The sequence below is a fragment of the Puntigrus tetrazona genome, chromosome 4 (genome assembly GCF_018831695.1).
Source record: "Puntigrus tetrazona isolate hp1 chromosome 4, ASM1883169v1, whole genome shotgun sequence".
Lineage (NCBI taxonomy): Eukaryota > Metazoa > Chordata > Actinopteri > Cypriniformes > Cyprinidae > Puntigrus > Puntigrus tetrazona.
Window position 1 is genome coordinate 11,385,835 of NC_056702.1, and position 16,436 is coordinate 11,402,270.

The 16,436-nt window shown below is 38.7% G+C and overlaps 1 protein-coding gene across 7 annotated transcripts in view; it reads left to right on the plus strand.

Annotated features, from left to right (window-relative positions):
* Positions 1-295: 295 nt before the first annotated feature.
* Positions 296-16,436, plus strand: part of acss3 (acyl-CoA synthetase short chain family member 3) — a 30,098-nt gene continuing 13,957 nt past the window's right edge. For 5 of the 7 annotated variants that reach the window (XR_006250736.1, XR_006250737.1, XM_043237631.1 and 2 more), the window contains exons 1-9: positions 296-814; positions 1,882-2,026; positions 2,185-2,373; positions 2,472-2,606; positions 3,536-3,676; positions 6,661-6,741; positions 7,322-7,417; positions 10,596-10,747; positions 16,373-16,436. The exon at positions 16,373-16,436 is cut by the window's right edge and continues 40 nt beyond it. Coding sequence is in view for 5 of the 7 variants with exons in the window: in XM_043237631.1 (XP_043093566.1) it covers positions 414-814; positions 1,882-2,026; positions 2,185-2,373; positions 2,472-2,606; positions 3,536-3,676; positions 6,661-6,741; positions 7,322-7,417; positions 10,596-10,747; positions 16,373-16,436 (1,404 nt within the window). In the remaining 2 variants the exon portion in view is untranslated. The remainder of the gene's footprint in view (positions 815-1,881; positions 2,027-2,184; positions 2,374-2,471; positions 2,607-3,535; positions 3,677-6,660; positions 6,742-7,321; positions 7,418-10,595; positions 10,748-16,372) is intronic. The other 2 variants (XM_043237633.1, XM_043237635.1) reach the window with 1 other exon arrangement.

The window sequence follows — 16,436 nt, forward strand, 5'->3', positions numbered from 1 at the left end:
CTAGTTTAATACTTCACAAATACAGCATGCAAACCTCTGCATCCGCATCTTTTTTCATATTTCATATGTGCAGTTTTACAGGTTTTGCTGTTCTTAAACTAAAACATGTCGCTGCCTTCATATCTGAGGGTCATTCGCATTAAAAGGTTTGAAAACTCCCGGTCTGGGCTGTTTTCACAAAAGCATTTATAAGCATTGCTTAACATTGTGTTTCATAAATCATGCAAGGGACCTCAGAAAGCCCCAACGTTACGTAACGATCACATCGCGCGGGATTGCGGAATCTTGGAGTGGCCTCTGGCTGTGGTCTGAAGTATTGAATCGTTGCGCGGCCATTTTTGAGTCGAGAAATTCGCAGCTCGCTCGCGTCGGCAAACGCTGGAGCTGAAACGACGCGATAACGAACGGAAAACATGCGTCTTTACCAAACCACGCGCTTAAAACGCGCCTGGGCCGGAAAGGTAACGGCGTGCAGGGTTAAGGAAAGTTACAAAACAGCGAGTGCCGCGGGTTCCAGGTGTTTGTTGGGTCTGAAGTTTGCACGCACAGGTGTGTCTGGACCGCGTTACCTGCACAAGGTAAAGACGGATATCTGGAATGGGTGCAAACCGCTGGTTTATGCGCCAGGCTTGACTTTTGGCACGTACGGGCGACATTTTATTCGTGCGTTTTCGTCCAAATACGCGTATGAAGAGGCGTTTGGCCTGGCACGTGACCGCCCCGAGAAGTTCTGGAGCGAGGCGGCGAAAGGTATCACTTGGTTTGAAGAGTGGAGACAGACTCTGGATGATACGGATACTGTGTTTCCAAAATGGTAAGTACAGCTTATAAATGAGGTGGCATTGACATATTGGCTTTTTGCAGTCGTTTGAAGCGAAAGCAGGGGTCTCGTGTTGTTTTTAAAGGGACAGCGGCGGTCAATGACAGCCTCAGTCGCTATTCGCTTTCATCTCGTGGAAGGAGAAAGTAATGAAAGCGAATGGTGACTGCGGTTCCTGGCATTCTGCGTAACAAGTTTTGAGTTTCACTGAAGAGAGAGAGAGAGAGAGTCGAGGGTGAAGTGTCGGAGTGTTTGTAAAATCAGCGAGAGTAAACGGTGACACTACTTTAATATTCATGGATAACTTTTTTTGTACTCCTTTCAAGTTAACGCGCCCACGCGATGCAACTCAATGACTTTTTTGACGCATGCGTGTCTAAACCAATCACAAACAGCGCGGAAGAAACGCGTAGAATGTGAGCCAAGTCTTTTAGGGATTTATTTTTGTTTGTTTACTGATCTTGGTAATATTTAAAGTGTCATCTAATACACATTTGAGACCGGTTTATTAATATTATTTTAGGAGTTGCACATAGTAGCTTTGCATTGATGGTAAACCCCGCTGTTATTTCTTAGTATCTGTGGTTAACCGGTTAATATTGAGTGAATGAGAAGGTGTGAGGTTCGTCAGGATTCCCTCCATTCTGTCATCTGACACATGCATTGATGCCTATTTCGCATTTGAAATAAAATGACTGCCTTCTAGAGCCTCGGAGGGTGGACATGTTAAACGTCTATGAATGTAAAAATCCCATTTTCGCAGAGGCTTTGGTGGAAAGCTGCGTTACCTATGGTTCTGCAAAAGCAGCTAACACCAAAAAGATCTCTTGCGCTTACCTTCTCCCATAAAAAGCACCAGTTTCCCCAAGCTCAGATATTAGCGCATGCAATATTTGGCACAAAAACAGCTTCTGGAACCAAGGCCGCTGGACAGGCAGTGTTACACTTTATTGAAATAAATGAGTAGTACGTGATGCTAAATGTAATTAATAATTTTCATCATGATTAAGGTATGCTCGTAGGAGTGTTACTTTTAGTAGAACTATCTGTTTTTGTTACAGGTTTGTTGGCGGAAAGCTGAACATGTGTTATAATGCTGTCGACCGGCACGTGGAGAACGGAAGAGGCGATCAAGCGGCAGTCATTCATGACAGTCCGGTTACTGGCACTAAACAGCTCATCACGTACAGAGAAGCGCAGGAGCAGGTAAAACACAAAAAAATCACATTTTCAATAGTGTAGCAATGTTCAAAGGTACCGTACCGTTTTACCAAACTCTGATTATTTCAGTAGCAATTTACAAGATTTGAAATCGCATGGATCAGAAAGACTGGCTTAAAATTTAGCGTCTACGTTTTCCGTAGGTGTCCAGGTTGGCGGGTGTCCTGGTGAGGCACGGTGTGAAGAAGGGTGACCTGGTGGTGATTTACATGCCTATGATCCCTCAGGCCATGTTCGCCATGCTGGCGTGTGCCCGTATTGGTGCCACCCACAGTCTCATATTCGGAGGGTTTGCCTCCAAAGAGCTCTCTGTCCGCATTGACCATGCTAAGGTAAACCGGTGTGTAAATGAATAACAAAAAACCTATTTTTATAAATGCATATATCTGCTGAGATCGCGAAATCCTCTTTCATCGTCTCCCCCCCGCAGCCCAAGTTGCTGGTGACAGCATCATTTGGCATCGAGCCGGGCAGAAGAGTGGAGTACATTCCCCTGGTGCAGAAAGCTCTGGAGCTCAGCAGTCACAAACCACACAAAGTCCTCATCTACAGCCGTCCCAGCATGGTGAGCTCCCAGAAACCCCACGGCACCTGGGTGCCACTCTCATTATCAAACTGGCACACTTTCCGCCGCCTATTAACTGTTAAAAGAGAAGATAATGCAGTGAGAGAATAAAAATGCAAATGCGGTCTCCTTTCCAAAAGAGAGTACCTCAAAATTCAACCTTGACGTCCTTATTCTCAAGGAGGCTGGCACTTAACCAATATCAATCACCGTAGGAGGAACTTAGTCATTTTTATAGCTGCAATAACATACCGCTCAAAAAAGTATTAGGAAATCAAGCGTTCAGCGTTTCGAAGAGTCTTGTTTTAGTGTCTCTTAAATGAGTTTTCTCGTGTTGTGACATCTAGAATCAGGATGTTGATTTCGCGACGCAGGGAATTACTTAAGTTTCATCCTGCGTTGTCATGGAAACTGTTAGCAAATAGCTTCTTGATTTTTATTTTTTTCCCAGCGGTTTGGGATACAGGATAAATCCCGCATGGTCGGTGAAGACGAACACATCTTGGAAATATTTGCGTTTAAAGCATAAGCGAGGGGAGATTTTGCACCAGAAGAGCGTTATTTCTACGCGGCAGGATCTAATTTACAGAAGATTTGAAAGTATGCAGAACTGCTTGATTGGAGTTAACGCAACAAATACCAAAAAACACACTGATTCAGCAAAACCTGTGCTTTTTGAGACTTGTTGCAGCAGTGAAACCCATAGAAAGGTATTAAAAAAAGAGGAAGACATACAGATTTCTACAGTTTTAGATTGCATTGATTGCATATAATATAATCGAAGCCATCGAGAACAGAAACTTTTTGGTTGCCAAAGTTCTTCCACAAAAGAAAGAAACTCATACGTGTTTGGAACTGCATGATAACTGAATATTAAGGAAATCAATCGTTATTCATCCTGTTCCTGAGCGCTAGTGTTTTTCCCAAAGGAAAAGGTGTCTATGCGTCCTGACCTGAGTTTGGACTGGGAGGAGGAAATGGCCACCGCCCGTCCTCACGACTGTGTGTCCGTCCCCGCTCGTCATCCTCTGTACGTCCTGTACACCTCCGGCACTACTGGCGCTCCTAAGGTAAAATCTTCTTCATGACAGTACACGGAGATGAAGCACGGAGCTTAGAGGGAATGGATGAAATTGTTTACTGTGGAATAGATCTATTCTGTCAGGGGCTTTGTTTATTGCATAGCGTGTTAGGTAGAGACTGTGAGCAATACGCCTTTATGAACTCTCCTGTGTATTCAAGATAAGAAGAAAAGTGCTCGTTTTTAGCCTGCAGCTGTGATGCTGCGTGATGCTTTGAAGGCTTTTTGCTGAAAACGAAAAAACAAAGAAGACCAAAAATGGTACTGCCATATGGTTTGGTTTTGGATTTGGAAGTACAGTGTAGAAATATTCGGTTTGTTTTCAGATTAAATTTAAATGGTCCTGTATTACTAAAACATCAGCAAAAGGAAGTCTTTACACCAGTAAAAACTTACATTTAAATAATAAATTATGTTATTATTATTTTAATCTAGCAATCTATATAATCTAACAATTCTTGGTAACTTAAAAAATATAAGTAAATGACTATTAAAAATAAAGTGAAGCTGAAATAAAATATTTAACTTCAGATGTTATTAGATGAAATATTAGATACTAGACACACCATATTAGATTAATATTATATTAATATAATATATATTCTAATAGTGTTTTTTTTTGTTGTGTTAGCTGAACTGTAACTTTTAGATTTACATTTCTACATTTCTGTACCTTTAAACCACATACCATCCAGATACTAAGGTGTTTCAGATTAAATGTAAATAACCATATATTATTAACTTCATCAACAGGCACTAATTAGTAAATAGTATATTAACCAACCTGCATGCATTCATTTAAGCTTTTTAAGTCTTTTTCAATCTGATGATGAGCAAAAAGTAAAATATAGTTTAAAATAATAGTTTTTCAATGCTTGACAATAAAAAAGAACTTTATATCTTTACAAAAAACATTTTTTTTTTTTTTTCCTGGGAAATAATTGAAGTGGTATAATTTTCAAATGACATCTGCCCTGTTCCTTAAAATGCTGCTGACTACAGCAAGACAGTGTACAAAAACAATGAACTCGTAATGTAAGGTATCATGTTCATTATGTGAATACTTGCTGATCAAATTCATTGAAAAGAAACCCTGAAAGCGCCTCTCTTTGCTCTTCCTGCAAATTACCGTAATTATTTTAATAAGCAGTATTTTCGTCGCAGCTGTCTTGACTGGGTGTTTTCAAGCTGCGGGTGGTTACATTTTAAATATCCAGTGTCAAGTTAAAAAAAAAACTTAATCATTGTAAAACTTTTTTTTTTTTTTTTATGACCAGCTAGATAGATAATTGCAAATATTGTGGATATTTGATTACCATATATTAACCACCCCTTAATCTTTAACTAGTAGTGGCAACGACATCCGGACAATTGGTCATTTTCAAAGCCTGTTTGCCATTCTGCTTGTTTGCACCATTATGGTTCCACACCCAAGTAACATTTAATTTTCTCCATTTGATATTGTCCAGGAGGTGAACAGCACCTTGAAATTTACATTAGCATGCCTCGGGTGCTGTTCAATCCTTAACAACTCACTTTTATATGTACTCTGACCGAAAAGAGGCGAGGCAAGAGAATAGAGTACAAGGAGCACAGGAGGAAGTTACAAGCCCGAAGGCAGAACACGGCTCTCCACTGACCCAGACTCCAGCCAGTATGAAATATCTGGCCCAAGGCAACGATTCCCTGTACATAAACCTCTTGCTAATAGGCCGTCCTCGCTCACACACACCCCTCAGATTTATGTGTTTGGCACACAGGATCTAATTACCTTCTTACAGCTCAAAATGTGTCCCTCAGTGTCAACCCTCAGCCTGTTTTGCTAATGATTTACTCACAGCAGGGACAGCATGAATTGTTATATGAATAATGGAAGTTAATTTCGTTACACTTTGACGTAATTCTTTTTCGTGCTGAACTTGGGTGAATGCAATAAAATAAACGATTGTCGTTAACAGATATTCGGTAGAATAATTTAAACGAATAATAAAAAATGTAATTAAGGCTAACTGTGTTGCCGTGATTTTAAAGTAGTTTTTTGTTCTCTGATTAATGTGCTACTTATTATAATTACAGTATAATTATGTTTTGTTTTGGTAGAAAGAAACTTTATTGGACAAGGACACATCTAAAGTTCTCTCATTTAAAACTCTAAATGGCATGGTCCATAGGTAGAGCTCAGTTTGACATAATGCCATTATCATATTAACATATTAATGCCGTTATCGCATGAGGTTGCTGCTCAACAGTCAAGTGCCTCAGAAACCCTCCTCCTTCCCCAGCTCCACCTGTATAGATCATCTATGGGTGGTTCATGCATGCTATGGGGGTTGTTTCATACGTTATATGTGCAAAAGGATTTCTTATATGTTTGTTGCTTGTTGTCATTGCAGAAATTAAATTCATCATAAATATTAAGATATAAAAATATATACCCCTGGTTTCATGTACAAGGCTTAAGCCTACTCCTGGACTAAAATGTAAGTGTGAGGTGTTTAAGCAGAAATAAACTAATGCTGACTCATCTTAAAATATATCAGTGCCTTTGTTTTGTCTCAAGATGCACCCCCTTTAGTGTGTGTTTTTTTTGTGGTTTTTTTCTAGGCATGTTTATAAAAATGACTTAAATGTCTTAATTGAACTATGGTCTAATCCTGATTTAGTCTAACCTCTGTCTGTAAAAAAACTGGGTCATATTGTCCTTTTTCTATTCATGGGATTTGTAAGCCAGCCATCTCAGTATCACGTTTGGCGTTAATATTAGAATATTATGGAATAATTATGTGTGTTAAAGTGTGGCTTAATGCATTGCTGCACAATGGAGGCATTGTAAAATTCACATTTCATGCACAGTTGCGTGAAAAAAAAAAAATCCATGAATTACATGTTATTAAGGGATTACAATTTAAACTGCAAATTGCTAATATTAAAAAGCAATTACAATGTTTTTCTTTTCCCTTTTGCTCTCATCAGGGTGTAGTCAGAGATTCAGGAGGATATGCTGTGATGTTAAACTGGACTATGTCTAATGTTTACGGACTGGCTCCTGGCGAGGTAGGTCATGATCTGATTGGTCAATTAAATTGTCCTCTGTGTTTTGAGGAAAGAGATTTGGTGTACTTTGACAGCACTTCTTCCCCAGTCGAAAAAAGTGTGTTGATAAAGCTTTGGTTAAAAAGCTGAATTAAATGGCACGTAAAGAACATACTGGGAAAATGGTATGGCACTTTCCGCTCTGCTTTCCCGTCTGTCGGACTGAAATGTAGGTGAATGAACGGATGGAAGCTGATCGTGTGAATTTGCCTGCAAAATTCAGCCAAAATGTCACTAATTTGATGGCGCCTTTGGAAAGTGAATTTTAAACGCATTTTGTTTGTTTTAGTGTAATCTTGCTTGACCCGGTCAAAATAGAGCTAAACTCTGGAATTGAGTTTGAGACCACTTTTTTAATGAATTAGTGGCAAAAACTTTGTTTATGTAAAAGATACGCATATATTACAAGTATCTTTGTTCACAGAATAGCGCCGGGTTGGAACAACAATGAAATAGTGATAAATGTGTGACATGACCCCTTGGAAAAAAAAATGTTTCACGCGGTCTCGCTCCGTTTAACCTACACATCTCTCTCTGTCAGGTCTGGTGGGCAGCGTCTGACCTCGGCTGGGTGGTGGGCCACTCATATATCTGCTACGGACCACTTCTACACGGCAACACCACTGTGCTCTATGAGGTACGGGACAAAAACGTGCGAGTGTGTGTGTGTGTCACAGCGTTTGACCTGTGTAGCGCATCAGCTAACACTCAATTATCTGCTATTGCGGTTTACCGGATCCTGACGCTCATGCCGAACTGAGGTCTCTAAGTCTGTACTGTGAATTTTTTTTTTTTTTTTTTGAGGCTCTAGCGGTCTTTTCTCTCGGGGATTGAATGCAAGGATGAATGAATCTCTACAGCAAACTTCCTGAATCAGTGGCTCAGTTTAAGTTTGTTGTGCATTCGATTTGCTGTTGCTGTTCATAAGCTTTTGCACTGTAACGGAGCAGCTCTCATAGTTTTAAACTTGTTCTGCTCACTGAGATCACAGCGTGAATACTAAAATGATTTGCACTCGATGGGAGGCGATCAGAGTGTGTTTGGTTTCTTGTCAAGGTGAATTCAGCATTGCCGTCGCCTCCGCTGATTAGATGTGTTGTCTCGCTCCACGGGAGAAAATGGAAGATGCTCACAGAATTTATTAGTTTGCGGTAATGGAAGTTTGATTTCAACAGAGCTCTCATACAGTGTCAATATTCATTTCAGAAAGCCTCCAGTCTCTTTTAATTAATGTCTTTTGTAATTATGCACATCCATGGTACATTCAAGACTATTAGTTTTATTCTGTCAACATGCCAAACCTGATTTTATTTATTAAGCAGTGGCCTTTGCTTGATGCTAGTAAACCTAAATATAATGATGCCCTTGGTTTTTAAAATATTCATACTGTGTAACTAAATTGTGTTGTTGTAGTAGTAGTAGTAGCAAAAATAATAATAATAATAATACAGAGACAGCAATTATTTTGGCATTTTAAGTTTCTTCCATACAGGCCAAAAGAATTGAATGTCTTGGAAATGTTTATCATTATTCCAAAATATTATTAATCATGTAAGGGATAATGTACATATAGCTGGTTGTTATTGCAAAATAAATCCCAGACAGAGATCAGTAACCCAGCGTGAAGCAAAATGTGTCAATAATTGGGCACAAAGTTGAAATATTTTAGTAGCTCAAAACGTTACTGCAAAGAAAAAGCGAATTTGAGGTTAGACTAACTGTCAGCTTAAAAAAAAAGTGTCTATTTAAGGAATTTGCACCATATTAGGCTATGTTCACATTTGGTGTCTTTTTTTGAAGCTGTGAGCGTCTTTTTCCAAAAGTTCCAAAAAGTCCTCAGTGCTTTTTAAAACGCCACCGCCGGTGTCTTTTCCCACAGCTCAGAACATAGAGTTAAACGTAAAAATTCGACAGCTTTTTTTTTTGTAACGAGCACTACCAGTGGGGTTTTTTTTTTTGTTTTTTTTTAAATATAGTAAAGACACCAAGTGTGATGCCACGACCTCAGGCAGCTTTTCACCACATGAATATTGGGGACGTGCGATATTGATTTGCGAATTTTTAAAATCCTTATACAGTGTATAGATCAATCATTTTAGCAACTAGACAAACACTTCAACAATATTATCTTAGGCTTAATACTATAATTCCTACTATTAGAGTCTTGTGGTTACAGTCATTAACTGAGATTGAAGATGATGGTAGAGAGCATGTCTATAATGTGATACAAGAGACAAGACATGGCCTTAAATACCTGGAGAGAAGTTAGTATACAGCGTTGCTATTGATGATGGTCATTATTGGTGAATGACTGACCTCAAAATCAGAATAAAGCATTAAGTTTAGGTATTGGGTAGGTTTAGCGATGCAGAATATACGCATTTTAAGTACTAATAAACAGCAAATACCTTCATGTCATACCAAATTTGTAAAGATATTTTGAAAAAGTGTTTCACATAAAATGAAAGTTAACGGGACCCGATGTTGTTTGGAACCCTTCTTGTCGTCTTTTGTGTTGCAAACAACAGTCATACCAATTTGAAACCAAATGAGAATGATCATTTTCAGGATAGGGGGCTTTTACTTTCTAAGCAACCAGGCATCATACTGTTTTTCTCCTGGTGAAATAAAACGGGCAAAAAAACAACAATAGTATTCAGACTGTGGGCTGTTTTAACTTGGGCCAGTAAGTATCCAGATCACACTACCAGTAAACAATCAGCTCCCTAGCAATAACCGTAAACAGAAAAAAATTGGAAAACAGCAAATAACATGAATTGAACTAAACGTGACATTTTTAAGTTGAAAGACTTTAGCATTTTCTTGCAAAATGCGCTCTAGTAATCTTTTTATGGAAGCAGAAAATAAGCCATTTTTCCCCCAAGTGTAGTGTTGGATCAAAAGAAGTGATTCAGTTGGAAAAAACAAAACAAACATTAAATGCCTGCCAATTACTGATTGACACCGACGTGCCACGGATGCAGATTCTTGTTTTGTACAATGCAAATCGAGTACAAACCTGTTTTCTTGTTCAGTTAAACAATTATTCCTTGCAAGACGTTTTTATTTTTTCGTACCCCTCACTTTATTTATTTAGAAATCAATCAGCCGATCTTTTTGTTTCTATAACAACCCTCAAATGTCACAATAATTATTAGTTTTCTTCGTTCAAAGCTCGCCTGAGATGCATCCAAGCAGTTCTCGAAACTTTGAAATAGATTGGCCATTTTTCACCCGAAATGCTCACAGTTCTGTTCTAGAAACGAGACGCGAGATCCATGTGCGATCCGTTTGATTTGTCCCCGCTAATATGAAGTCATTGTTTAGTTTTGAGAGCGTTCTCTCAGAGAAGCGTGGCAGAAACATGAATATTTGAACAGCTCAGTGTTGTGAAGCGCTACTTGAGTGTGCAATCTCTCTGCAACAGTATTATTCTGTTTCTTTGCCATACGTTTGGCCCATCTGCCACCCAGGCACCTTTCCAAGCCGCTCTCCATTTCAAACGCATCCTTGATTTAATATTCACTCCCCAACCGCTGCAAATGCCCATGCTGATCCAGTCTGACACGGGAAGACTTATGTACACTTCCAAAATTTTGGCGAAATTGCAACAAAGGGCTGCACAAAACATCAAACTTTAGCGTCTTCTGTAGGAAAAACCAATGCCGCAATTTTCTCTGAGACTTTTTCATCGGCAAGAAGGGAAATCATTTTTTATCCAAGAGGAATATTAACCAATTTTACGTGTTTTATTTTTAAGATATCGGGCTTTCGTTTATGCATTTGGATGCTTTAAGCAGTTGTTGTTTCCGCAGGGCAAACCTGTGGGGACCCCGGACCCCGGGGCCTTTTTCCGTGTGATGTCGGAGCATGGGACGGCCTCCATGTTTACCGCTCCCACTGCTATCAGAGCCATTCGTCAACAAGACCCTCAGGCACAACACGGGAAACGGTACCCACTCAGCAGGTAACCCCAAATCTGTACCTGTTCACATAATGGCTAACAACCTCTAACATATGCAGCAAACCACCTAGAAAAAGCGGCTTCTCCTGAAAAATGATGACATGTTTATCGATATACAAATTCCCTCTTTATGTAAGACAGATTAAGATTTTGTATGTTTTTAAAGCAGTCTCTTTTGCATTTTTTTGATACATTGAAAATGGTAATATTGTCAAATATTATTCAAATTTATAATAGCTGTTTTCTATTTGAATACATTTAGAAATGTAATTTATTCTGACTTTTTTCTTCTTTTTTTTGCCATTAGTCTCACGTAATCCTCAGAAATCATTCTTATATGCTGATTTGCTGCTTCATTTTCATTATTTTTAAAACAAAAACAAACAAAAAAAAAAGCATAATTATTCCTTGGCTGCCAGAATATACAGTGGTTCCAAAAATGTTTTGGACAATTCAGTCACTCAGATGATCTAAATATCATTCCACTCAATAGATGATATCAAGTGGCAAGTGCTTTTTTTCAAGTGGTAACTTTTTTTCTTTCTTTTTTTCTCCTCATGAATTAAAATTGGCATATCTTTCATAGATGCTTTCTTCAAATTTACTTGAATATGTCCTAAGACTTTTTAATACATTTTAACTGTCTGTTGCTGTAAAATATGTAAAATATTGTGTGTTGTAATTGTGGCTGATGTGTCTAAATACTTTGGGGCCACTCTATACATTCTAGTAATAATAGTTTTGCTGCAATTTTATTGTTTTTATCCAACAAATGTGCACAATATTACACATTACTATTGCATTATTTGTTCCTTTGTTTTTCAAAAAGTGGTGAATTATCTATTGCGCAACAAGATTTTAGTCTGTATATTTCTATTCCACACAAGTCAGCTTTTTTTTTTTTTTTTTTTTTTTTTTTAAGTTAAATCATTTCCCTGCTTAGTTGGAGTTTAGGGAGCAACATTGTTTACACAAAAAAATAATATCTCTAAATACACGTTTTTTCATTATGTATTATGTCTGTTTACGCTGCTTTGTTTTGCCCCCCAAATAATTACTTTCTATAACAAAATACAGCAAATGCAGTCTATGGATCTTTTTGTAAATGCAATTATTGTTAAATGTCTTGACGCATAGACACTAAACGGCTCTAGTTTAATAGAAGTGCCATTGCAATGTTTATTCTGCTGTGGATTTTGCTTCAATGTTGCTGTTTGTGTGACAGTGCATTGGGAGAAAATGTGCAGTTACCATGGTGATAGTAACGGATGTGTTTCAATAAAGCAATATAGTGCTTCTATACATTTGGTTATGGCTTTGATTTAAAGTAGAGCACATCTGCATTATAGAGCAGCAATTCCTTTTGTTGCCTGCATTTAAATGATGCTCTGCCTGTGTCTAGTAATAACTATTCAGTGCCCGTTTAAAGGCTCAGTCGCATGGCCATTAATCATTTACATAAACGTCCGGTTAATAGATGGAATGAAAGCTCACACCCCAGAGAAAATAACCATTGATTTCCAACTGGAAAAGAATCTCATTCTTTCTCTTATCCCAGAAATGCACTTTCAACCTCAAAAAATTTTTAGCTTTGCAGTACAGCGTTATTTTGATTCCCTAACTAACCGTTACTTGCTGTGTTTTTTAAACGCATCCGATGTAGTGTTCTGCACTTTTACTTTTTACTATAGTTTTAACCACTCCATTCATCAAAAACGGGTTTTTTTTACAAAGCCTGCATTACATTATGGACACCAGTTAAATGTCATTTGGTGTCAGTACATTTTAATTTTTTTACAATTTAGTTTTTTGTGGTTATTTTATAGTTACACCTATTAGTTGCTTATTAGCATACATATTACTAGAATATTAGCCATTTTAGTGTCAGTTGAGCACATATTAATGCCTTATTCTACGTCTCTAATCCTACCCAGTCCCTGCTGGAAGTATCCATCAGAAGATGAGTACACTGTGGTCATAAAGGGATGGACATGGTCAGCAACAATACTCGGGTAGGCTGTGGCATTGACACAATGCTCAGTTGGTGCTATTGGGCCCAAAGTGTGCAAAGAAAATATCCCCCACACCATTGCACCACCAACAAGGCGGGATGGATCCATGCTATCTTGTTGTTGATGCCAAATTCTGACCCTACCATCCAAATGTCACAGCAGAAATCGAGACTCATCAGAGCAGGCAACGTTTTACCAATCTTCTATAATGAAATTTTGGTGAGCCTGTGCGAACTGTAGCCTCAGTTTGCTGTTCTTAGCTGACTGGAATTGGACCCGGTGTGGTCTTCTGTTGCTGTAGCCCATCCGCCACAAGGTTTGACATGTTGTGCATTCAGAGATGCTCTTCTGCATACCTCGGTTGTAACCAGTGGTTATTTGACTTATTGTTGCCTTTCTATCAGCTCGAACCAGTCTAGCCATTCTCCTCTGACCTCTGGCATCAACAAGGCATTTGCGCCCACAGATCTGCCGCTCACTGGATATTTTCTCTTTTTCGGACCATTGTCTGTAAACCCTAGAGATGGTTGTGAGTGAAAATCCCAGTAGATCAGCACCAACAACCATGCCATATCGTCTTGACCACGTCTACATGCCTAAATGCATTGAGTTGCTGCCATGTGATTGGCTGATTAGAAATTTGCGTTAACGAGCAGTTAGAAAGGTGTACCTAATAAAGTGGCTGGTGAGCGTGTTCTATATTTTCCTCATGTTACTTGTGCGTTATTTATTTTTTTCTTTTCATTTTTGCTGTAACACCATAGGACACAGGCCAATGTCAGCGATTTACCTTTGTCAAAATATAACACTAGACATAGTGGACCAAGCTGAAACAGAAAATATTGTAACATTATTACGGTCCAATAATAGCATAATAGGCTTTGTCATTTACTAGATGGTGCTCGTTTGCATTTTTTGACACCTCGTGAATATTTATGTTGCATGAAATCCACTTTTTTCCGTGCTTGGCTTATGCAAATCAAAGTAGCAATTATTATGTCTTTTTTCACTAGAAAAATAAACAGTCATCATTTCAAAATTGATGTATTTTTCTCTGGCTATACCAGCTATTATTATGCCATGCCTCTTCAAAATAACCCTTAATGAATATATATATATATAAGCGACTTTTATTTTTTGTAACCTAAATGACACGTAAGCACGCAAGACATTCAAAATACGAGACGGACGAAAGGGCAATTTAGCTCGACCCAAAAGAGCCGTGCGATGCGTGACTTTCACACAAAAGCACAGGCTCTCGCGTGTAACCTGCGGCTCTCAACATGGGTTTAAATGCGTGCCAGAGGGCACGACTCCACTCAATAGAATTTTCCAGCTCAGAGATTCAGCAGCGACGCCGTAAGATGTGGATCTGCTCTCTCACCAAGATCACAAGGCCGATGTTAAAGCGCACCTGCGGAAGGTCGCTGCATTAGAAATGCACACCTGGATTCCTGAATACACCCTCAGAGTAGTAAACACACACACTGATGCAAACGGATGACTTTGCTGCAGACGCAGAAGTCACACAATATAGTGAACGATGCCGTCTTGACATACATCAGTGCCTCTTTTTCATTAACTTTTTATTTTCCCCTTTAGAGGAACTGCAATCTGACTCATTCGTGACATTTTTGTGTCATTAAGGCTCCTTTCACACGGTACACATGACTGTAATAGCAAGTTTGTGTTTGCTTTCACTCTGACGGCGTTTCTGCGGCATGACTGTAAGGAAATTGCATAAATGCCCCTCGCACACCCGAATGGTTTCTGGCGGCGGAAGCGTAAAGTTTATGAATAGCGAGGGAAAAATCCTGTGTACGGCTTGCAAGAAAACCAATATTTAACGAATTAATGAATGAGTTGGGTGACCTTTGTCGAGCATAAAACGGCAGCGATTGTGCCTCTCAACACGGCAGGCAGGGAAGGTGTGTGCTAGCGAACAACCTCCAGCTTATTGTAATGCAGATCACACACATGTGACCTTGACTCCAAGTAATTGAATAGTTCCTGCATTGTTTGACCCTGGAGTGGAAGAGTGAAAGAAACCGTAATCCAAGTATTACCAGTGTTCGTTTCTTTCACTCTTAAACACTCAGCTTTATTTTTATTGCTAACTGTTCTTTTTCATGTTAAAGTAAATTTTCCGTGGCAGGTAAAATTTAGCGCCAGATCATTTTCGTCAGATCCACCGCATCTCATATACATATAACGTAGAAATGATTGGAATAACCATTAAGCGGTGACTTTTGTGGCTGCATGTCGCCAGGGGCTGGAGATGAGGTCGCTAGTGGGCTTTCTCATTACTGGTTGCCTAGTAACGTCGTTGTTGAAATTTGAAGGGAGAATTATCACATGAGCAATACCGTCTTCTTTCCTATTGGCTGCCGCTCCTGAAAGTCGCTCATCATTTGCTTGAAGTTGAAGGACTCTGAAGTTTGTGGTGTTGCTGGACGCGTCGCCAGCTCTCCACTGAAATGAATGGGATCGTGACGCTTGTAGTGTGAATGAGGCTTTAACCATGAAGCATTTTACTTAATATAGTAGCTGTATCAGAAATTTTGGTCTCCTTTGCATCCAAAGTTTTTTTCAACTGTTTAACTTACTATAATTCTTCCAATAATTTTTTACATTGTGTCTTGAAATGTCTCAAAGTAATAAAAAACATTTTTGCTGTACATATATATTTTAGTACCATGCTGCATAAAATGTGCCTTTTTTTTAAATGTTAAGTATTTGCATCAATACATTTGGGAGGCATTATTGAATAACTACATTATAAAGCCATTTATATTTTTATTATATAATAATTGAATAGAATCCATATCAAAACCATCCAATCTAGTTGGTTAATGAATAATTTTAAATAAATAATTTTAAATAATTTTAAATAATTTTAGGCCTACAACACAAAATGAAGAAATACACTATTTCATTGAAGTCTTTTATTATTATTGCTATTATTATTTTATTAATAACATTAGACCAACTAAATTAAGTTTAAGAATTGGATTATTTTGACGATATCCTTTCTGGGCCTTCAACATATCATTTTTTTTTTGTCGTCTATACAAATCTAAAAAAAAAAAATCTACAACTTTCCTTTTTAAGTGAACTATCCCTTTAATGCAAATGCAGGACGGTCTGAAAATAAATCAACTTTCCAGCTTAGCTTGTGCTCCTCAAGCTACCAAATCAATCGAATCGCTCCCTATTCCTAGTATTAGCATTTCAAACATGCCTGGATAATGAAAAGATGTTTGGACTGTCCTTCGCTGTCTTGTGAGCGTCTCTACGGTGTTACAGGTGTAGTTTACTGTAGGCTTGAGCAGATGAAAGGACGTATGTGATGCAGTCACCCGGCACAATTGCAATCCATTTGTTGTTTTGGGGATTGCGGTCAGATGAGCGGTGAATCCTCACCTTTACACCCGCTGTGCTTCATCCAATCACCGCTCGTCAGTGCTTCTCGTTTCTTTACTACAAGAACGAGCTCAGTAAATATTTAATGCACACCTGCATTCTTGCTTTTTCTTTGCTGCAAAGTCTTTAGGGACACATGAGGCTGCTCTGAAGTTTACAGACTTTCTAAGAGCTGGTATTTTTCTTTCGGCAGGCTGAGGAACTTGTTTGTAGCCGGGGAACGCTGTGATGTAGAGACTCTGGAATGGGCCAAGAGG